We start from the raw sequence: 22,637 nt of genomic DNA, 5'->3' as shown, positions 1-22,637 counted from the left end.
TGACTTGTTGTGACAGGAAGGTTTGGATGGATTCAGACAGCTTCTCCAGCATGAACTAAATACTTAAGTTAAAATTCAGTTTTCAGCAGCACTTTAGTGTGGCATCATAGTGAGTGACATAGTGTCTTCTGATTCTTTTCTTTTGCTGCTTTCTCTGATGGTTTTGGTGATAAGTGACAATGACAACAGTGACATTGTCATAAACCTGTTTACTTGTGCGCTCTTGTGTATTTTGTATTGATTGTTGTTTTCATTTATTGTTGTATTTTTTTGTTTTTCTTATTGTGGACTGCTGTCTGCAAGCTATAGTGCCTCACGGGGACATTAAAGCTTTACCGTCCTCTACTCTATATGGGCATTACACACACAGCACATGTGTGCTACATTATCAGTGATGCATTTTTACTTTTAATATAATGTTACCCATTGTACGATTTAGAGATCATTTTCCATACTGTAACTGCTGTTTTGAATTCACCTAATTACAGAAATGAAAAAAAGACAGATGTCTGTCAGTATTGTGCACTGGTATTCAGCCACAGAACATAACAGGGAGGATCTGGGGTATAATTCCTTCCCAGTATCACATGACAAACACAGTAATGTCCATCACTAATTGTTACATTGTTATTGAGGTAAATGTTTACTATTGTCTAGATGCCGGTCTTTGCCATCATGATCTGTCTGCAGCCTTGAACTAACAACGCTCTCATGGTGTGAACATACATTATTTAAACTAACTAAAGTCATCTTTCACCCACTCTTCTCTCCTTTTAGGATGTGGGTCTGAACACAGATGCTGTGGTCTACCACGCGTCCTCTATCTCCTCTACTTCATGTCATTCAGACAGTCAGACCAAGTCTCTAGCTTTCCCACTCCACCATCAATCTGCCAGGGAGAGTAGCCATGGCCGCTCCCTGTCCTCCAACCACCAAAGCCTCAGGTCCATTCAAGTCTTTTTCACATCCTCAAACAAACACCCAGGTGAGGAGAGAAACCACAGCTTCACTACATTTATTTGTGTTTGTGTCCATTTATCGACAGACTACATACTGTTGAAACAATCACTGTATAATACACAGACAATTACACAATATGCCCCAGCTAATCGAGCAGTTTTGGTTCAACACACTGAAACATCATGACTATGTTAGAATCAGAAACATAGTTCTCATGTGTTTCTTAGTCCCATATTCAACAAATGTCTATAGGTTGGAGCATTTCAATGCTGTGTTGTATTGGGTGTTAATACAATGTACAATGTGCTGCTACTATGTTGTATTAGTAGTAGTGTGGTGGTGCTCGACCACTCAGTCCTGAACTTCCCCTGGTACAGGGTCCCAGACCCGACCCAGAAGGAAGTCTACAGGAAGCTGAGGTTCCCAGCCGAACATTAAAAAGAAAGGCGACTCGCCAGTGCCCTGATGAGGTGTGGTGTTATAGCAGAAAAGCATCTGTGGAAAACAGGAAGTCCAGTCCTGTTTCTGCAATAGTGACAATGTGAGTAGGACGTTGAGAGTCCTATTGAACTGCTCGCATTGTCTGTTGCCTGCGGGGTGTTACGGAATAGTATGAGACTTCACTTCCTTTAACAGGCAACGAAGCTAGTGGATTAAGGAACTCTCAAAGCCCCAACCTTGGTCCAAGTGAATGCAGCTTGGAACACCAAACCTGAAAAACCGTTGACAAGACCTGTGCCACGGTAGAGGCTCACTGATCCTGAGTAGGGACAGCCACAGTATATTTGCTGAACATGTCTGTCATCACAAGGACTTTCTCTAACCCATTCTAGGAGGGCTCTAACATGGTGATCCATAGTGGAAAACCAGCGGGCCCCAGAAAGGGCATCAAGGCTCTCTTCAATACAAGTGTGTGTGCGACGTGTGTGTGTGGCTGCACTGTCTGTAGCTGTGTGCGCAATATGTATATTGTATGTGTGTCGCTACGTTGTCTGTGCGGTGTACACAACATGCATGTTGTGTGTGTGGCTACACTGTGCCGCAGCTGCTGCTGTGTGCACAATGTGAACCATAGTCCGGCTATATGTGGAAAAATATGATCAATCGGTGCATCTCTATGCATAGGCTCCTCGTCGTTTTTTCTGACCAAGACAATGGAGGAGGCATAGGGACTACCACTCTTAGTCACCTGAGCCTCAAGAAGCTGATAGATGTGGGCCTTCACCTCCTGGTACTGAGGAAGGAATACACATTTAGGTAAAGACTTGATAATCAAGTGATGTCTGGGAACAACCCCTTGATCCATGAAAACCACCAACACTAGAGCAAACTTTGAACAAAGACTTGAATGAATTTCTTCAACAGTACTCAGATAGGGGGATGCACCTATACCTCTGATGAACTGGAACATTGTCAAGCAGAAGGATGTCATGTGAGATGAGGTTTGTACAACCCAAGTCACCATCATGGATAAGACATGGACAAGACCAAGCTTCTTTTTGCAGTAAGGACTGAACCTCCATCTGCTCTTGTTCTGCCAACACATACAAGTCCACTGCCTCCATCCCACCCTGCACTGAACCACTGGCCACCTGTGAGGAAACAGTCACCATGGTAGTCCTCACTTCAGTGACTCCTGTGGGGAGGATGATGACCTGGGCACTACTTAAGGCCGGCACGTGGGTAGAGGAGATCTTCAGTCATCCCCACATTGACCACCAGAATGTAGACAATACCTTGGATGACCTGGACAAGACATGGGGAAGCAGGGCAGGCCAGACTCTGAGGGCTCAAAGAATGCAGCGTGACCAGAAAATTGTTCAGAGCAAGTGCTAGCCACCAACTTCAATACCCCGCCGGGTATGCACGCTGCCTATGTACCTTGAACCCTGACAGTACCAATTGGGTTTCTCAGGCGCTGAGCAGCAGACTGGTGGCACTGCTGCAGGGTCTCAGTGACTGGGCTTGGGGCCTGCTTAATTGAAGGCAAGTCAAAAAGAGAAAGGCCATGTGCCCCAAAGAGCTCTTTGTAGCATTGGCAGATGACATTCATCCCCAAGATTCCAGGGAGAGAGGGTACAGCGCCAAGAGGGTCTTTCACTACTAGGATCCCAAAATGAGGGATCACCTTACCACACACTGCCACATCCAGCTCCAGTGTACGGGATTGCAAGACCAATGGCAAGACCATCGCCAATGACAGGACCGGGGGCGTTCATGGCCCAGTGGTGCAAACTGCCCTAAAAAGAAGCTCTCGGTGAGTGTCCACCACGCATGGAATAGTGACTCCACCCATCACCCTGGCTGCTGGGACCTTCAACAAATCAAAGGATCGCTGCAAGGAGGCCACCGTCTGGGTGAGCTGGTTGAGCTGTTCCTGCTGACACATAAAGAGTTCCTTTAACTCACCTAATTCTGTCATGTGTGAAGTGACAAGAAGGGCAGGGCGGGGACACAGCAGTGGCTGCCGCACAGACAGTACAGCCTGGGAAGCAGCCCTTTCCTGAAGTAGCCGCTCCTTATCTGCCTGAAGCTGCTGCATCAGGTCTCTGAGCTACTGCACTTCCTCCTCCATAGCAACAGAGGGCAAGCTGCACCAAAAGCTTTGCAAAATGGAGTCCTGAAGTTGATGGTTGGTTTTGTCCCTGAAACAAATACTGCTGTTCTGTCTCTACTAGTGCATATACATAAACAACACACAAACACATGATCTGACTGCCTATCAAAGGGAGATACAATAATGGTGCACCAAAAAAAAAAAAAAAAAAAATATGGTAAGAGTGGGGTGTAACCACTCTTCGACCAAGGAAAAAAAAAGAAACACAGTCACACAGTCTCGAAAACACTAGACTGAGACATGACTCTGATAATAGCAATTTTATTAAAAAGATTTTTTTAAATGGCAGTCAGGAGCTGACTTTAAACTTTAAAACACAAAATAGTGCTGCAACCAGTAATACCACACTACATGTAAATGCCCCACAGTGATCAACTGTAACTAAAAACACAGCAAACAAGGGAAATCTACAGCTACAAACACAAACAAACAAAAAAAGGGGAAAAAACAATAACAATAATAATAACAATAATAATAATAATAATAATAATACAAAACAACGAAATACAGGAAGGAAAAAAAAACTTAACTAAACTACTAACAAACTGAAAGGGAACTATTATAACTAAACAATAAATAGGATCATATGTATTGTTCCACCAATTCAAATAAACTTCAAGGAAAAAAAGAAAAAAAACAAAAACATACACTACTTATATTATGACAGTGAAACCAGTAGCATTCCTAATGTCCTGCATGGGCAGCTCAGTTCACTCCCGACTGAACAAAATACACAAAAAAAAACCTATAGTAGTAAAACCAGTTAATACATATGACGCCTGCGTAGTAGAGGCATAGAGACATAGAGACAAAACAGCGGATGTAGTGGCAAAACAGCAGAGACAAAACAGCTGATGTAGAGCTTTAAAGACAGGACAGCAGTTGCTCAGGGAATTGGGGGGTGGGAGGGTACAGAAAGGGCCTCCCAACAGTCTGGCTTCAAAAATACCTGCATGATACGCAAAACACCAAAATTACCAACTGTGAACTACACCTGAATTAAAAGTAATGCAAACTCACGTATACATACCAAAGAGAACAAAGGTGCAGCTTTCCAGCAGCGGGAGGAGGAGAGCCACAAAGCCACAGCTCAATCACTATCACAGCAGATCAGAGACCAAAAAGAAAAAGTTCAGTTTAACTGGAGGCCAGATAAAAGAGGCCTAAAGTTAGCAAAATAAAATTTATCCAGCCTTCCTTGATGTTGTGTTAATTGTCTAAAAACACTAAACACACATGTGAAATAATACACTAAACACTGCTGGGTTGAAGATTAAAATTTGTTATTGTACAATATGGAGACAGACAAACAAAGATTTGCATCAGTTTGTCTTACCAAACAAAAAGCAAACCTAATATTTTATAGTTTCTGAAAGAACAAAGAAATGATCTGTGTTTGGTCAGTATATATTATTTTAAACACTTTCAACCAATTGGCATAAGGCCATGAGATGTTACATGATCTGATCACGCGTCCACCTCATGCATGTCACATATATGGAGTTGCACATTCTTAAGACATAGGGCCCCAGAGACCCCCAAACCAGAGCTGTGTTTCAAATCACATACTTCCGTTCATACACTTCCGTGTAGTACACTGTATACTGCAAATTTCGACAGTGTAGTGTTGTCTCAAATCAAAGATGGCTGTTGTGCACTTACCAGAAATGATGATTGCACATTAGCATTAGCAAACATTAGCATTCGCGTTAGCGTACGTGCTACCAAATCATTACAGATTGCTAAATTAACCCAATAAACATATTGATGGCTTATGTCCGACAACAGTATAGTGGTGCTTAGTGCTAAAAAAACACATGTGTAACTTACATTTGTATAATGTAGTGATGGTCATTTTAAAAAAGACGAGAGAAAAAGGGAGAGAGAGAGAGAGAGAGAGAGAGAGAGAGCGAGCAGCTGTGGTCATGCGAGCTAGAGAGTGAATGAAGAGAGGAAGCGCTGGTAGCAAGAAAGCCAGTGAATCAGATCAAACATTATTTCCTGATTGTTTCACAGCGGTTACATTGTAGAGCACAAATAAACACGCCCACAAACCCACACACTCGACCCTGCGGCTGAACGCTGCACTGCCTGATTTGGTGTGAATGCAGCCTTAGGCAGCTGCTTCTGTGTCTTCATGTAATTCCAAACTAACTCCATGATGTTGCGATCAGGGCTCTGTGGGGGCCATACCATGTGCTGCAGGACATCAAGTTCCCACAAATGTGTTGCACTTGCAGATTTCTTTGCTTTCACGCTTCTGTCCAGTTCATCCCAAACCAGCTCAATGACTGTGCTGGCCATTCCACGATTTGAAGCCTACCATCTTGTTCTTTTTTTCTAAAGTAGTTTTGACATAGTTGGGAGGAACAATTGGATGACTCTGTTGTTGTTGTTGTTGTCGTCTTGTGTGAAAACTACATTTTAAATGCTGCCATTAATACTAACAAACAGGTTTGCATATAATAAACAAAATGATTGGGCCAACAAAATATGTGTGTACAATAGGTGAAAGTGTATGTAGCATGTACACTTGACCTCAAACGAGTGAGTCCATGTGACCAGAGTCTACTGGAACCCCATTGAGTAGGGTTCAGTAACTTCCTTATCCTTGAATTAAATCCACGACCAATGCCTCACAAGTTCCTTTTGGAAAGAGATGAATAAATCCAAAGGCTGATGCCAGGAAAAAAAACATGTTGTCACATGATATCCACCGGGTCCAGAAGCAACACAATGACCTCCTAAGCCGAATCCTCTCTTGATCTGACGACAGAGGGTATTACATGTATACTATAGTTTTTGTGCACTGGTACAATTTATAGCAGAAAATACTGACTGTGTGTTGCTCTCCGTTTCAGAGAACTGCACTATCTGTGGAATATTCCGTATATCTGTCCACTGCTTCACTTGCCACCAAGGGCTGTGTTCAGAATGTGACAGACTGTACCACTCCTACCCCGAGAGGGCCAGCCACCGCCGAACTGCTGTCACATCATCATCATCAAGGTCGTCATCAATATCCAAAAACAGGAACAGTCACAGGTCAGGATCAATAGCTTTGGCAATATAAATTGGGGATACACAATATACAAAGTGTTAAAGCTGACTGCTCGTATGACTGAAAAGTATGTGAACAAAATCATAATGTATGGATTTATATTCTGTCTACACAAATTGATTCAACAGCTCCTTTTCCCCCGTTTCAGTTCTTCTGCCTGGCATTGCCCTCACTGCACTAAAGTCAACTTTATCCAGGATGTGCTGTGTGAGGACTGTGAGCACCCTCGTTTGGAATCAGTCAGCTCTACAGCAGATGAATCTCAGCCTGCCACCATCACTGGTCTGTTCTATCTGTTGGTGCAACCTACAGCTCCAGTATCCCATCTCCTTCATTCTACTACTTTCCAGTTTCCTCTACAATACAGAAACTGAGATAAAACCAATTAAATATATAAATCTATGGCATCTACCCTTCACTCACCTGTTGTCATTATGGAGAAAGTTGTTAGGCCTACCAACGTTCAATTCATTATGTTCTCATTGTATTTAGTGTATGATCATCATTTCAATGTTGTTTCTAACTTAAGTTGTTAAAGTAATACTTCAGTGTTATTGTCTCACGCTCAAATACAGGCACAACCATCAGTGTGTACTCTATGTAAAAATGGTCCCCTTAGACCCCTTTGGGCTCAGGCCAAGTTGGAGACTTCTAGAAGGCTTAATTCCTTCACTCTCTTGTAAGGCAATTATTGTGAAACACCTGCTGGATTGTTGAGGTTCATTAACAGTGACTTTAAATAGAAAAAAGAAAGGTAAAAGCAAAGGCCGTGATTTTAATACAAGCTTTTTTATTTACATAATCTTGAACCCTTTCATTGTCACTTGACATTAAGTGCTTTTGGAACAAATACTTTTACATAAAATTGAGGACATGAATAGTACCTGAATAATGTGAAGAGAATGAACTGACAATTTTGTGTGTGTGTGTGTGTGTGTGTGTGTGTGTGTGTGTGTTAATGTTTTCGTCTTAGAGTGGCAGTGTAAGAGCTGTACTATGCTGAATGCAGCCAGCAGTATTTTGTGTGAGGTGTGTGAAAGACCTCGTTTGGCAACACGACCTCCGGTTACCCCTTCACACCCTCCCATCACACCACCAAGACCACCAGCACCTGTTCTGGGTATGCCTGGTGACCCTGACAGCCAGGTTAGTCATTTTGTGAGTGTGTGTGACTGTGAGTGTGAGAGTGAGTGAGAGATTTTCGTTTTCTTTTTATTTATTCAGCCGGTAATGATTACTGAATTGAAGTGATAATGAACTCACTACTGAGAGCTATAGGAATACATGGATCAAAGTGCTGAAAAGAAACCTAGCTATTTTTATTCTCCACAATTAATGATGAGTAATAGGCGGCTCTTGCATGACATAGGGCCTTCCTATATGCTTTAAGACTATCCTGCCAGACTAAACAAGTTTTTTCCAGTTTGATGGAGACTTAGATGTGAATAAGTTTAATCAAAGCTCCAATTGTACAGTTAACACAAATCATTTGTGTCATTTGTGACTCTCTTTTCTCTCTGTCCTTCTCCACAGTGGGTCTGTCAGTTCTGTACCTATCTGAACTACTCTCCTGCTATTGTGTGTGATATGTGTGACCTGGCTCGTCCAGAGCCCGCACCTCTGCCTGTCAAGCTCCGCCCTCCCTCCCCTGTCAGACGGGTCCCTGCCCTGCCTATCAAACCCAAAGAGCCTACCCCTGAAGACCTGAACTCCTGGAGGCAGAGGCTGATGAAGGAGGAGGGGCTGAAGCTGATTCAACTGATTAGGGCAAGTCATATTATTACCTGTGACCGTCCTTTGATCAAGACTACATCAAAGGATAATTCCAGTTTACTTCAGACTCAGACAAGCGTTTGAAATGATTGATGTAGAAATCATGTTTATTTGGAAAGATGTAGGAGGCTCAGCAGCTTGCCCTGATATACGTCATTTTGAGCAAGTTCTTATTTCCCTGAACCTCTATAACAGAGCTGGTGATTGCAAAGTTAGCATGCCCCTTAGAGCCACAGTGGACACATTTATGGGAAATACATCAGGTTGAAATAAACCAGAATTGAAGTAGTAGTAATATAGTGTCTGTATTCTAGTGTACAGTATCTGTCCTTTCTGTCTGTGTCAGGATGGGGAGAAGAAAGGAGTCGGTCCAGAAGAGGTGTACACAAGCATGAGGGTAGCTGGAGACAGCAACATCCTACCCTGCAAGTGGTTAAAGACAGAGCTGCCTCTGCTGTTAGACCACATCAGAATGTTTGTGGCAACATCCTCCCTTCAGTCTATATCTGACAAGACCGCAGCAGAGCACACAGTCAGTACTGTCAGCTTCTGTCAAACACATTCATCAAAGTCTGTTTAATCATGCCTTTAATGTTCTTCTCACTGTCACTGTCTGTGATGTTTTATGTCCTTGATGGAACACAGAACAGGTCATGTGACAGCTCTGCTGAGGATTCTGGGAAAGAGGTGGACCCTGCAGAAACAGAAAGGGTGATCCAACTGTCCAGAGCAGAGGCCAAGCAGGCCTGGCTGACAGCAGGGGGCGACACTGAGAGATCTGCCAGACAAGCTCTGAGAGACAGACTCGCCAAGGTGACAACGATTTCTTGATAACATTTGTAGAGATGTACAATAATGTCACTGCAGCCTTCCTCTTTTTATTTTTTCTTCTCAGGTAAAGGAGCTGTGGTCTCTGGGCTTCAATGACGAGGCTCACTGTCATGAGGTTTTGAGACAGAGTGGTGGTGAGGTGAGAGGGGCCCTGGCCCTCTTGCAGCGCCCCCTTCTGGAGCCCTTCCACGAGCACATTTGGAGTGACAAGCCAGAGCCTCCTGTTGACATCCATCACCCTGACAAACAGGTGAGACCAGACATGGGAAACAGGCCTGGGTCCAGTCACAGGATATCTTAATTCTGTTATCAGTTTGGCATTTTGAAATTCATAAACTCTCTTTAGTAGTTCATCCATGCTCTTAAGGTCATAATAATGCAAGATTTCTTCACATTAAGGCCAAGAAGGCTCATATGGTAAATGACAGTCCCAGTGACATTTTTGTTTAGACTTTCAATCTAATTGAGTGAATTCAGCTGAGTTGACAAAAAATCATAAACAACAATAACAACAAAAAGTGCTTGTTGGGGTGAAAATTAACTGTTTTCTATAGTAAGAATGTGTGTCAATCTAAAACTTCCATGGTAACAGAAACACACCATTCTTCCTGATATCAAAAATGAATGTTAGAACTGTTTCTTGGAAAATCCACAGTGCAAGTCTAGTTTAAAGGACCATGGTTAGCAGCCACACATTTCTCTGTTCTGTATTTCTCTGTTTAGCGTTGTTGTTGCTAACTTCAGGGCTAACTCCTTCACTTTTCCAGCAGTTGGGGAAACAACAGATGTGTCTTTTCTTGGTCTTGAAGCTGTAGCATTTATTAATTGACACACTGTAGTCTGTACCGTACATTTATTGCCAGACAACTTACTGCTAACCTTTTCCTCTGTTCTGCTCGCATTCACCGTCACTTTTCTGCTGCTTGCTCTCTCACTTAACTGCTCACTCGCTTACGTACTACCCTATTCCTTAAAAGGAGCTACGCTACCAGGGGTTTCCCAGGCAACGACACAGACGTTGACTCACATTTCGAAACAGCGCTGCTCAGAGGCTCCCAAATGCTATTGATTTCCAAATGAATGGGTATTTGGCGTTATTTTTGACATTTAGAAAAAAAGTTTTGGCCTGGCAGGGTTTTCGTTGGCCTCGCGGCCTGCCAGGCCTGTACTATTATAGTACTATTATAGTACTATTATAGGAGAAACACTGTAGCTGGTGAACATAGTGGAGCAATTAGCAGCTAAAGAACCAGATATTTTCCTCAGGAGTTGGTGGAGACCAAACCAGAGCTAAAAGAATGAAAACTGGATTTAAATTCACCAGGCAGACAGAAACAGGACTCCACGTGTACGCTAATGTTTCTCCATGTCTGTTGGATGTCCAGATAGACAACTGTTAATTATAAGGTATATGTCAGAATTTTGCAGCTTGTTCCACTGCCCTCAGATAGCCAAAAATATAGTTAATCCATCTTTAGAGCATGAGTTAGGCTGAGGTCCATCTTTCTTGTATTCTTCTACTTAGTTCTTTTTTTCTTTCCAGCGTATATGTCGGAGGTTACTAGCGGTGTATGATCTCCCTAGCTGGGGCCGCTGTGAGCTGGCACTGTCATTGCTTCTGGAGCACAGTGCCCCCTACTCCCTGGAGGACGTAGTACAGGCTGTACGCGAGTCTCATGACAGGGAGTTCATCAAGAGAGTGCTGGCTAAAGAATGTCCCATCTGCCTCTCTGTCTTCCCCCATAGTAAGGTATTGAGAGACTGACTATTTGTAGGAGTGGGAGCTTATTTGTCAGTGTGGAGTTTTTACAGTTCATTCTAACTTCCTCTCACTGACTTTTCTCTCAGATGCAGTCTCTGACATCCTGCCAGTGTTCAGTGTGTTGTGGTTGTTTCCAGCAGCACTTCACCATCGCTGTAAGGGACAAACACATCAGAGACATGGTGTGTCCAGTCTGCTGGGAGCCTGACATCAATGATCCTGAACACCTCAACAGCTACTTCTCCACCCTGGACATCCAGGTAGGAGGGCAGAGGAGGAATAACAAATTTGGACAGTTATGGATTGACGATTATTTCATGCCAATAAAGGACCACCAGTGTATGTTTTAGCCATTTTACCAAAGAATATCATAAATTAGAGGATCATTTTGGATTATTTTCTTACATCTTATTATGGGAACACAGACAGTTGGAAACGAACAACAAACGGTTCATTCAGATATTTCACTTACTGCTTTATTTGGACATGAAAATGAAAGTAAGTGCACCTGAACAACTGTTGCTAATAATTCCTCATTGCACAGGAAAACTGCACTACTGTAAGTACAGTGGGTCAAAGTTGAAGCAGCAAGTTGGTCTGTAAACTGTGGTGTATATTTACAATGGACAGGTTGCATAATCATTTTACTGTTCACCTCCATTTTCCACCTTCATTTTCAAATAAGTTTGGATAACCTGGTTTGTTTCTGATCATCTGACTACACCTGTTTGTTGACCTGTTGGATTTCTTTTAAGTAATGTCATTGTGTTCCCAGATCTCAGCTATTAACTTGGTGAGTACAATGATAGTATTGCTAATAGAAAGAATGGACAAAACTACAAAATAAGACCCACTTTGTAATAACACTGAATTAATTTTATTTTTTTTTAATTTAAGATTTGAGTATGTTGTTCCTTCCAATCACCTGTTGGTTTCCATTCATGTCTGTACTCTGTGGAAATATATTCTATAGACTTAAACCCTTTATGATATAATCCATAAACATTATGGGCCCTATTTTAATCAAGCAAGTGCAATGACCAGCACAGTGTGGTAGGTCTCGAGTGCACTGACTATGATGGCATCTCCATGTGCACCTGCTATTTTGGTTCATGTACATGTAGCAGCACAAAGTGTAAAAGGGCTCGAGGTGAATATAGATCACGAGGTGTGGTGATTATTTAATATACTGTCAGCCAATCACATCACTTGCCATTTAGTTCTGAAACAGCTGAGCCAATCACAGTGAAATGAAAAGATGCTTCTTCAGGAAATCATATTGCTGTCTGGAGGTGCCAAGAGGTGGAGTGGCATGACATGAACAGCATTTGCACTGTACATTTCCAGAATAAAACATGAAATGCTACTTTTGCTAAAAGGACAGTTGTCATTTGCATGTGAATTAATGAAGGTGAACACAGTTAATGACTGTGCATCGTCCTTCTCATAAGCTCTGGACAACAGATTCGATAAGAACCACCCATATTAATTCATAGATCAATACAGACGACTTTCATAATGTTCCTGCTTTAACCACATTAAACATAATGTTTTATGCTGATTTAGATACATCAACTGGTTGGAGAGTGTTTATTAAAATAGTTTATTTACATTCTAGGCTTGAATCTGTTATTGTTGTGCATTTGCTGCAAGTATTTACTTTGCTCTTGTTGATAAAAATCAAAGTTTTGGCAGATGGATGTTGCACCAGAAAGTGGTTTTGAGATGTCTGTTCTCAGCACAAAGTCAATTTCATGTTCAGGAAAATATCAAACACTGGGAGTGCTGGCCCTATAAATAGGGCCCTATGACTACTTTTATTTTTTTCACATCATTGTTGTGTCATGTTCAAATTAGAATATTGTTGCAGATTTTTTGTTTTTCTCAGTCTGCTCCTTATAATGATATATCAGTACTACATGGACACAGTTTTCTGCTAAAGTTTGAGCAGTTTTGGTTATTTCAAATGAGAGATTTGTCCACCTGTCTAACTCAGACTGATAATGCCTTATATTAGCTTCAGCTGAACTTTAAAATGTATTTTTTATTTTTGTTGATTTTATCCTCAGTTTTTAGATGAGAGGTTTGTTGAGCAATAATAGGCATGTTGGTAAGTTTGTAATGAAGACCACTGTATAGTAGCCTTTGTAGAATTTTATGCTTTATCTAAGGTAAGACAACACTTTATTGATTCCTAGAGGTGAATACAGATGTAATGTGTGATTATGGCACCTTTCTTTTTATTCTAATGGCATACTTTTTTGTGTATAGAAAAATGAATCAATCCCAGTGAAATCTGGTGCAGTCTTTGTGCTACTGTTAGTCCATTCATTTCAGAGTATGTCCATATTAAACCAGTTAAAATAAAAAAAACACAGTTTTTTCTCTGTTTCAGGCCTCCTTCCAGATCACGGCTCTGTTTTTCTCCCCCAAAAACTGAGTGTTTCAAAAACAGCCCCCAGAATGTGTAAATCTTAAAACTCCAGCTGGTTGTGTCAGTCTGTGCAGAGGAAACAAAACTATTTTATAAGCCTGCCCAGTGGGGGTTGTGGGTTGTGTGGCAAGAGATTTAGCTGTTTCCTTTTGTTCAGGTGTTTGGCTGTGGGCAGAGATCTCTACGAAAACAACCTGGAAACACTGTGTGGATACAAGTCATTTTCACATTGAAACACATTGAAAATTAGATGGTTTAGTGTAGACTACTAGATGGTGCCGAAGTCAGAATTCGCTTCACATAGTGACTTTGATTTTCTACACCAAACGAGTTAGCTAATTTGTCATAGCACCTTTGTGAAAATCTCATAGTACAGCTTTCAAATTATTGGTGGCATATGAGCACTGAAAATGCATTGTCACAAAGCTTTTAACAGATTTTAACTGTTTTTCTTCTCTTGTGAAAAGTTGATATTTTGGAGATACATGGTTTTCACAGGTTTTCATGTTTCAGCTTCGAGAATGTCTGGAGCCAGAAGTCTATGAGCTCTTCCATAAGAAGCTGACAGAGCAGGCCCTTATCAAGGACCCCAAGTTCCTCTGGTGCTGTCATGTGAGCACACTGAGTCACTCAACAATAACTATGGTGAAGAATATTCATCAACTTCAACATCTAAAATGACCTCTCCTCTCGTCTCCTCTCCTCAGTGTTCATATGGCTTCATCTATGATGGAGACCAGCTAAAAGTCACCTGTTTTCAGTGTCGCAACAGTTTCTGTGCTCAGTGTAAAAAGCCTGTAAGTATTTTGTCTCTGTTGTTTTTCCTTCCTCTCTTCCTGTTGTGTACATTTTTAACCTTCTTTTCTCAGCTCTTACCCATTAAAGATCCCCTCCAGTAATGTTTTAAGGCATATAAGAATACTCTGCTTTGACTAATAATTCTTAAAAACAAACAGTATATTTAATTTAACCTTGCTCCTAATATATTTTTTCAAGAGATACCTGAGAACAAGAAACATTCATAAGACAGGCACACAATCAGCAATCAGAAACAAGACAACTACACAATCTACAAGGAATTCATAAAAACAGTTAAAAGAGTCATAAAAAACATCAGATAATAAAGCTTTAAAATCTCCAAAAGGAATGAAAGACTCTAGTTTGAGGTCAGTTTGTAGTTCATCCCATTTGAAAGGTGCATAGTACCTGAAACCAGTTCTGCCAACATTAGTGCGTACATAAGGGATATCTAATGTTAAGTAGTTACAGGATCATGTGATGTAGTTACTAGATTTAAATGAGAGAAGAGATGTGAGGCAGTTTGGACGCTTCAGTAGTAGAGCTTAATAGATAAATATCATGACATGATTATTTCTTCTTGTCAGTAAGGAAATCCATCCAACCTTGTGACACAGAGAACAATGATGAGTATGAAGTTTGTCATTAGTGATGAAGTGTAATGCACTATGATAATCAGGGTTTAACTGCTGAAGTGTAATGTAATTATGTGTAAAATCAGCGCAGTGCCCCTTTAGAGCATTCATTTCATCAGAGAAAGGTCACATGGTTACCCCTGCAACATGGAGTATATAATATGTACAGTATGTTTCTCTATTGTCTGTGTGCAGTGGGAGTCTCAGCATGCAGGTCTGTCCTGTGAGCAGTACCAGTCATGGAAGAGAGAGAATGATCCAGAGTATCAGAGACAGGGCCTGGCTGGATACCTCCGAGACAATGGCATCAGTGAGCATGCACACACACACACACACACACACACACGCACACACACAAACACATACACACAAATACATACACACATATTTCTATAGTGTTATTCTTTAGCAGCAGTATTTCCTCCAGCCCACACTTTTATCTAGTTAAGCATAATCACAACAACTGGTAAAGTCCTGAGGCAGCAGGCCACCACAACTACACTTTCTCCAAACTGAACTTTTTTTAAGTCAGTCATCTTTCAAATATGTCTGTAAAATACTGTTCTTCCTCTATGAAAAAGTATTTGGTTAAATCACACCTCTGCCATTTTTCTCAATGTGACTAAGCTGCAGGCACAGATATTTAGTGCTTACATCAGGCATTTTAGAGTGCATTAAACCAAAGTCCTGCTGGGAGAGCATGTGGAGCAACCACGAGGGGGAGGGAGTTACCACCCCAGGGCCCACACTAGGGGCCCCACTGGGGACGTAGCATGTGACTGGGAAGCATAGCAGAAATAGTAGAGCTTAACTCTCTTAACTTTTTCTATTCATTCTCTATGGTAGTTCCTATCACTATGGATGTAATCCCCCCTCCGACCACAAGGTGGGTTGTCATGGCAGAGTGATGCTGTCTGTATTTCCGCTCATTGACTCCACAGGAAGTGAAGACTGCAGAAGCAGCAATTCAAAGTTTATGACTAATTTTGCAGAAAACTTTAGCCAAAATATAAGATATTTGTGTCTTATTATGTTTGGGGTGAATGAAACTCGCAAGACAAAGTTTCAGCCATCTAAGGCTCATTAAGAGCTATTTGAGTTCATGCATGGATGAGGCCAGACCATCTAACCTCACTTTGTTGTGTGTTGAGTGGGACATAAACATTGACAAAGACAAAGTGGTTGGCAGGTTTGCCACCATGAAGGAGAGGAGTACAAAGTTTGTTAATCTGTTTGGATTATTTTGTTCTATGAAGTGTAGGGTAAAGTCACTGCATGTTTCGAAGGCAGATAGTACAAGCCTCAAGCAACAGACCAGCTCTTTCGTCGACCCTCTGGGAATGCTGGCCAATAACACATAAGTGAGAGTTCCAAACACCTCACTAACCAGACCATCTAAACAACATCCTGCAAACCAAAAGGATCAGATAAGGAACACCCCCACCCAGTGGTCTGGTTTAGTGACATCTGCATCGTCACTAAACCAGACCTCTGAACCAACCCACCTTTGATCCTTCAAGCTACATGAGCCAGCAAGATGGAAAACCAATTCACATCCCAGTGTGAATTAATAGTACCACATGGATGAACAACCCCACCATTGGCTATCATAATTCACCTCTAAGAGCCTGTCACACACAGACGAACTGGCAACTTGAATCCCACAGTGAACTGATTTTCATGACTTGAATAACAGACCCAAGAACTGAATACTTGGCAAACCAGCATAAGAACACCAGACAGCTTGCAAGTCATCACCATCAACAACAAGGAGAACTTGCGGCACATGTCATACCCCAGTGACATACAGACACTCACAGACATTTACCAGAACAATCCACACCAACATGTGGACACATACATAATCACATACACACACACAAACTCTAAAATGTTAATTAATATTAATAATAATGTTGTATGTTGATATATGTGTATAGCGTGTGTGTTGTCATGTGCTTTAGTTAGACTTTTCCAGTCAGACTATTCCACTGCCTTTAAGCCAAGAAATGTACCATTGTAGCACTAGCTAGTTAGCTAGAGTTATATTTGCTTTCAGCCTATTGTTTTAGAGACTGTGTGGATCCTGAGGTACCTAGATGAGCTAAATTTGAAGGATTTTTGTTTGAAGTTATTAACTGACCATTAGGTTAGGGTTAGGTTAGGAGGGTATCCTGTGACCATACTTGTTTGTAAGAAGGTGTAGCAGCTTGTGGAAGTGTCCATTTAGGGACGTGACTGTTCTTAACTTTGCTTCTGGAGAGGTATAAAGCTGTCTAGTTTGTGTTTGCAATCTTTAAAGAAAGGGCTGGCTTAAGGGAAAGGACTGGCTGAACAACATACTTCCTCTCCAAAAATACAAGATAAATATATTTTTGTTTTGTGTTTTTGTATTTGGACATTTGTATAATTGTTACTGATTGTATAATGGATTGTACAGTGTCTACAACTGCTTCAACAAGTAACAATGTTTAATGCTTTCTTGAGCAACAATTTAAAAATTTCCACCACCCGCCCCTGAGGGAGAGGGATTCCACCTGTGTCAAAATAAAGTAAGGAAAAGGCCACTGGGTTATTCTCTGTGCTGTACACAGGTCAGATCATTCTGATGGTCATTTGAGTTGAATTCAATCGTTATTACTTTCCTAAAGGCAAACAGACAAGAACACTGCACATGCTTTCTGTACACATTTTATATAAATCATATAATCTTTTATGTCTATTGTTCTACCAAGTTTGACACTATGCACTACTGCGCTTCTTGTGAAATTTCTAAAAAATATTTAAATAGTTCAATGACATCAGTAGCCATCATTAACTCTTCTCCACAGTGCCTCTTTCACAGAGAAGGTGAAGCTAGGCAAGTGGTGCTCAGGTAAAATGTAAAGGTCATTTCACCAGCCCCATGATCTTCTCCTTCTCCGCTCTCATTAGTCCAAGTGAGGCAGCTCACTTCCTATTTGACCTTCCCATAGGAGTCACAGGGCTAAACCACATTCATTCAATGAATAAATAATCCATGCACACTGTCTGCATCTTTATATTTTAGATTAAATTAATTTCCTTAATATACTGATGCTGTCCCTCTCCACTCTGTTTTACTTCCTTCTCTATCTCATCATTCATGTCCTATCTCTCCTCTCTTTCTTTTCCCTCTCTTTGTCACTCCTCTCTCCTCCCTCCAGCCTGTCCTAACTGTCGCTTTCAGTATGCGCTGTCTAAAGGAGGCTGCATGCATTTCTGCTGTTCTCAATGTCGTTACCAGTTCTGCAGTGGCTGCAACAACCCTTTCCACACTGTAAGTCTTCTACATGCCCCTGGATGAAAAGCTGGTCAAAATTCTATGAAAAAGTCTGTTAATTTGTCTTTTCATGTCGTCTGGTTCAGGAGTTGTGAAAATTGGCATTTTGCCACTCACATGGACATCAATTCAAGATGGCCGCCAAACAAACCCCATGGGCCATTAGTTGACCTTGGCAACATGAAAAATTCTTAACTAGACACCATTAGAGTCCTAAAAAACAGGTTACAAAAAAATGGGAACCTATTTCTCCTGCTCAACCAAACATGTCTCTCACCCACTGAGCCTTGGCTAGCAGGTCAGCAGTCACATCATAATCTGGATCTGAATCTTCTGATTCATTGTCGTTTTGTCCTCAAAGTAACTACTGTAGTCAGCGTCAGTGTCGTTCCCCTCGCTCATGTCGTCACCCATTGTCACTGTCTGAAGCGCAACTTTGCGCTTCATGAAACCTTTTTATAGTCCACATGGAGGCTAAAAGAGGCTAAAAAAAACAAATACAAATTCCACAATGCCTTTTGCCTTCCCCATGTGTATTTCACAGAATCACAGTGCATCTCATTGGTCACGTGTCTTGAAAACCGGGACCATCTAAAACACGTTCATGTCGCATCCGGTCTTAAAGGGATACACATGCAAATGTTGCATCCAGTCTTAATGGATTAAGGTTACTGTAGAAGTAAGTAACATTTTACAGAACAGAAAAAGTGACAGGAGTCCTCTCTTCTGTCTCCCTATCAGACCTGTGCTGTGGATGAGTGCAGTGTTTCTGGACTACATGCCCACCATCCTAGAGACTGTCTCTTCTATCTGAGAGACTGGGAACCTTCCAGACTCCAAGCTTTACTGCAGGTACACACACCCAAGCACACACACACACATGCACACGCACACACATACACACACACACACATACTGGATAAATGTGTGTGTATACATACATTCCATATGTAATCTATGTGAAAAACATCTACTTTGAGATTTCTGCTTTCACCCCCAATACAATAGAGGTGAAGGGAATTTAGTTTGTGGTGCTCCAGTATTCAAAACTATGCATCCTGTTACTCTGAATAATCCACAGACTTCACTGTTGACAGTGATTTCAACTATGAACTACTGAACAGTTTGGATTAATTCCCTTTTTAAACTGGGTGACATGAGTGACTAATGCTTAGAGCTGCAATGATTCGATTGATTAGTTGATCAACAGAAAATTAATTGACTAAGAAATGCAAAAATTCTCTGTTTTCAGCTTCTTTTAGTCCTCTATGACAGTAAACTGAATATGTTTGGGTTGTGGACTGTTGGTCGGGACAAAACAAGACGTTTTAGATTGTATCTTGGCCTTTGGGAAACAGTGATTGACATTTTCACCATTTTCTGACATTTTAAAAACCAAACAACTAGTTTATTAATCGAGAAAATAACTGACAGATTAATGGATAATGAAAATTATCATTAGTTGCAGCCGTACTAGTGTCCCTCTCTTCTCTGTGACTGACAGAACAAAGGAGTGGCCTTCAATACTGATCCTCCTCCTGGAACACAGACAGGTAGGCCAGGACTGCACACATGTATGTATCATGTGAGGACCTCATATTATACATTTTTTAATCCCCATTATGAAAGCATGAGCAAAACAAACTACTGGAAACTCTAATCCTAACCTATCTTGTGTGTAGTTGAAAATATTTGCTATTAAGTTTTTCATGTACACAATAAATTAAGATGAAGCTTTTGTAATTAGTTATATTCAGAATTACAGCAAAGGAAATTGTATTTACCTGCTTGAGCTAAGGTTACAGAAGCCCCTTTCCACATGCAGTCTATCCCTGAAATGTTCAGGAACATTTCCTGCATGGGGTCATGTGTGAATGGGAACAGGGATCAGTAACATTAACAGTAACATATACAATAATAATAAGTAACATATGAATCCGTCTGACGAAAGGCGCTTTTATGTGGAGCGAGCAAACCGATTACAAGACCCCACTGATGCCGTGTTTGAATCCACAACAACGGTTGCTGTTGCCTTGCCAATGCTTTTCTGGGTGATTTGTCTCGCAAACTTGTTCCGGCATTGCAATGGCATATGTGAAAAAAAAGTGTTCCTGAATGTAGCTGCATGTGTGAATAGTGAAAATCACTAGCAGTGCCTGAAAAGCTATCCCAGTAATTTACTGAGAACTATGTGTGAAAGAAATAGCAAAGGTATGTAAACAGAGCTGTGGTCCTGCTCACGAACAGTGGTGTCTGCCATCCACAGAACTACTCTCTTGAGGACTGAAAACGTGATTGTTGTCTTTGGAGCCATCTCTCTTTGTCTCACTTTGTTCATCTTCTTCATCTGTCTCTTACTGTAAGGTCTGTGTGGAGTGATAGAGCAGAAGGATGAGGGAGGCCAACAGCCAGACTCAGCCTGTGGAGCCCAGACCCAACCTGGACATGCTGGCCTCTGCGAGTATGATGCCTTTATTCAGTGTTATTTGCTCTTATCTCTAACCGAGGAAACATTTATACACTATGCACTACAGTATGTGTCTTAGACCCCGAAAGAGGCTTTGGCGGTATCAAGGTATTAGGGTATTTAGAAATCCCAAAGGTTTGATTTTCAATACCATCAAGCGAGATCCTCCGGAGCCACCAGACTGGACCAGGGGAGCCTCCAAACATTGAATACACACGCATTGAAGTGTAAACCAAAGAGGGCCTAGCCTCATGAAAGACAGAAAAAACGTGAAGATAGTGCGATTGTGGTGGTTGCTTGCCATCCACCACGGTTGGCTTGTCTTATAATGCAATATTGCAGTTATTGCGACAGCCCTACTTTATCTTGAGATGATTTCTTCCAACTACAAAAGCAGTTTATTAGTCATATGATTATATTCAACTGCCAGTCTGCTACCATCACCCGCACATCATCTCCATTTATCCCACTGTTGTGCAGCAACAAGTGTCATTGGAAGGAGGGTGCTTATTTCCTATCTATTCATTATTCTATGGGTCATAAGTATTAAACCCCAATACCGTCATATACTGTATACCTGGTGAAATGTCAGGAAGGTATGCAGAAATAGATACCGCCCAAGCCTACTCCGAAGTCACTAGGACTCCCCACGGTGCATTTGTTTTTCACCTGTGTATGGGTCTTTCAGTCACGCTCTTGTAGTTCCGTAAATAGATTCAATAGTGGATTCAGATAATAAGCGTATTTGATTTCAGATTCAAATTTTGATAAAATGCTATCAAACCCATGGTATGAACAGTCTCTATGCCCTTTAAATGGGATTTATTCATGAATCACAGTACATCTTTGCCCTTTTTTAATCAATGAAAGAGTTTGGGATAATCGCAGTAACAGAGTACAATCCAGTGGAGGAGGTACTAAATGTTGTGTAATGGTAAATAATATTTAAAATCAGTTGCCCTCAGTTTGGTTGTAGACCAAACAGCCTAGAGGTGAACATTAAAGTTATTATCCAGACTGTTATCTGTTATGTTGTCCAAAACATTTTGCAGAGCTGCTGCCTGGTTACTATCTGTTGTTTAGCAGACATGTAGTCACAGTGCAGGGGATGATGATGATGGACATGCCAGATGTGTTGACATTCATTTCACCAACAGCTCTGACTGATGATGTCTGACTGGTCATATATTCTAATGGACTAGCTGTTTCTAATGATGTCCCAAATTTAATTACCTTTAACAAAGTTGATATTCAAGTAATGACCAAGTCTCAAATAAAAGCTGTGACTGCCATCGGGCACAACTCTGCTGAGAACATGATTACTGTTTTGGATAAATTGAATCAATTCTGCCAGCTCATATGGTGGAATTTAAAAGTTTAGATATTTTTTATTTGACAGGCTTTTAATATAAAACATCTGCAGAAAGAGTTATTGACAATAGCTTAACACCAGACAAAAAACTGCAAAATAAAAGAGACTGATAGATGTTCAGTCAGTGCATGAAAACAGTATAAGGGATTAATGGCTACATGACTGTAGCTGTACTGATGGAATTAGTGCTGTGGAAATGTATATCGTGCTGAATTTATGAAAACAACAGGTAAACAGCTATTTGAGAATTGACAAGAAGTTAAATGTTATAACTGATGCAAAGGATGGCCAAACTTACAAAAAAGACCCAGACTGCAAAAAGAAAACAATTTTCAGTTCAGAGTTTTATGATCAGTACTAGCAAGAAGCTGCTGTAGTCTGTTGTGTGATCCTGCTAACATGGTGGTGTACGGGTATCCAGGAAGCATTACCGAGAGTATCTGGTCAGCCTGATCAACAGCCACTCCATCGACCCTGCTCCCCTATACAGCTCCAATGAGCTGCTGCTGGCCTGCAGGAGGTACAAGGTGGAGGACACACACAGGGATGGAGAGGATGGATTCACCTACTACAGCAGACTGCTGGAGGTGAGTGTGTATGTGTATGTGTGTGTGTGTGTGTGTACG

General features: G+C 41.3%; 1 protein-coding gene across 1 annotated transcript in view; it reads left to right on the top strand.

Annotated features, from left to right (window-relative positions):
* rnf31 (ring finger protein 31) overlaps positions 1 to 22,637 on the top strand; it is a 42,651-nt gene that overhangs the window by 16,633 nt on the left and 3,381 nt on the right. Inside the window, exons 6-23 of the mRNA XM_067604786.1 lie at positions 778 to 985; positions 6,439 to 6,622; positions 6,787 to 6,920; positions 7,612 to 7,784; positions 8,172 to 8,405; positions 8,758 to 8,943; positions 9,057 to 9,224; positions 9,307 to 9,492; positions 10,786 to 10,992; positions 11,091 to 11,264; positions 13,952 to 14,050; positions 14,146 to 14,235; positions 15,067 to 15,181; positions 18,057 to 18,169; positions 18,914 to 19,024; positions 19,677 to 19,725; positions 20,537 to 20,633; positions 22,433 to 22,598. Coding sequence (XP_067460887.1) covers positions 778 to 985; positions 6,439 to 6,622; positions 6,787 to 6,920; positions 7,612 to 7,784; positions 8,172 to 8,405; positions 8,758 to 8,943; positions 9,057 to 9,224; positions 9,307 to 9,492; positions 10,786 to 10,992; positions 11,091 to 11,264; positions 13,952 to 14,050; positions 14,146 to 14,235; positions 15,067 to 15,181; positions 18,057 to 18,169; positions 18,914 to 19,024; positions 19,677 to 19,725; positions 20,537 to 20,633; positions 22,433 to 22,598 — 2,694 coding nt within the window. The remainder of the gene's footprint in view (positions 1 to 777; positions 986 to 6,438; positions 6,623 to 6,786; positions 6,921 to 7,611; positions 7,785 to 8,171; positions 8,406 to 8,757; positions 8,944 to 9,056; positions 9,225 to 9,306; positions 9,493 to 10,785; positions 10,993 to 11,090; positions 11,265 to 13,951; positions 14,051 to 14,145; positions 14,236 to 15,066; positions 15,182 to 18,056; positions 18,170 to 18,913; positions 19,025 to 19,676; positions 19,726 to 20,536; positions 20,634 to 22,432; positions 22,599 to 22,637) is intronic.

This window comes from Thunnus thynnus, chromosome 12, assembly GCF_963924715.1.
Source record: "Thunnus thynnus chromosome 12, fThuThy2.1, whole genome shotgun sequence".
NCBI lineage: Eukaryota > Metazoa > Chordata > Actinopteri > Scombriformes > Scombridae > Thunnus > Thunnus thynnus.
The sequence above is the reverse complement of the archived record's forward strand: the minus strand, read 5'-3'. Positions and strand labels throughout refer to the sequence as shown.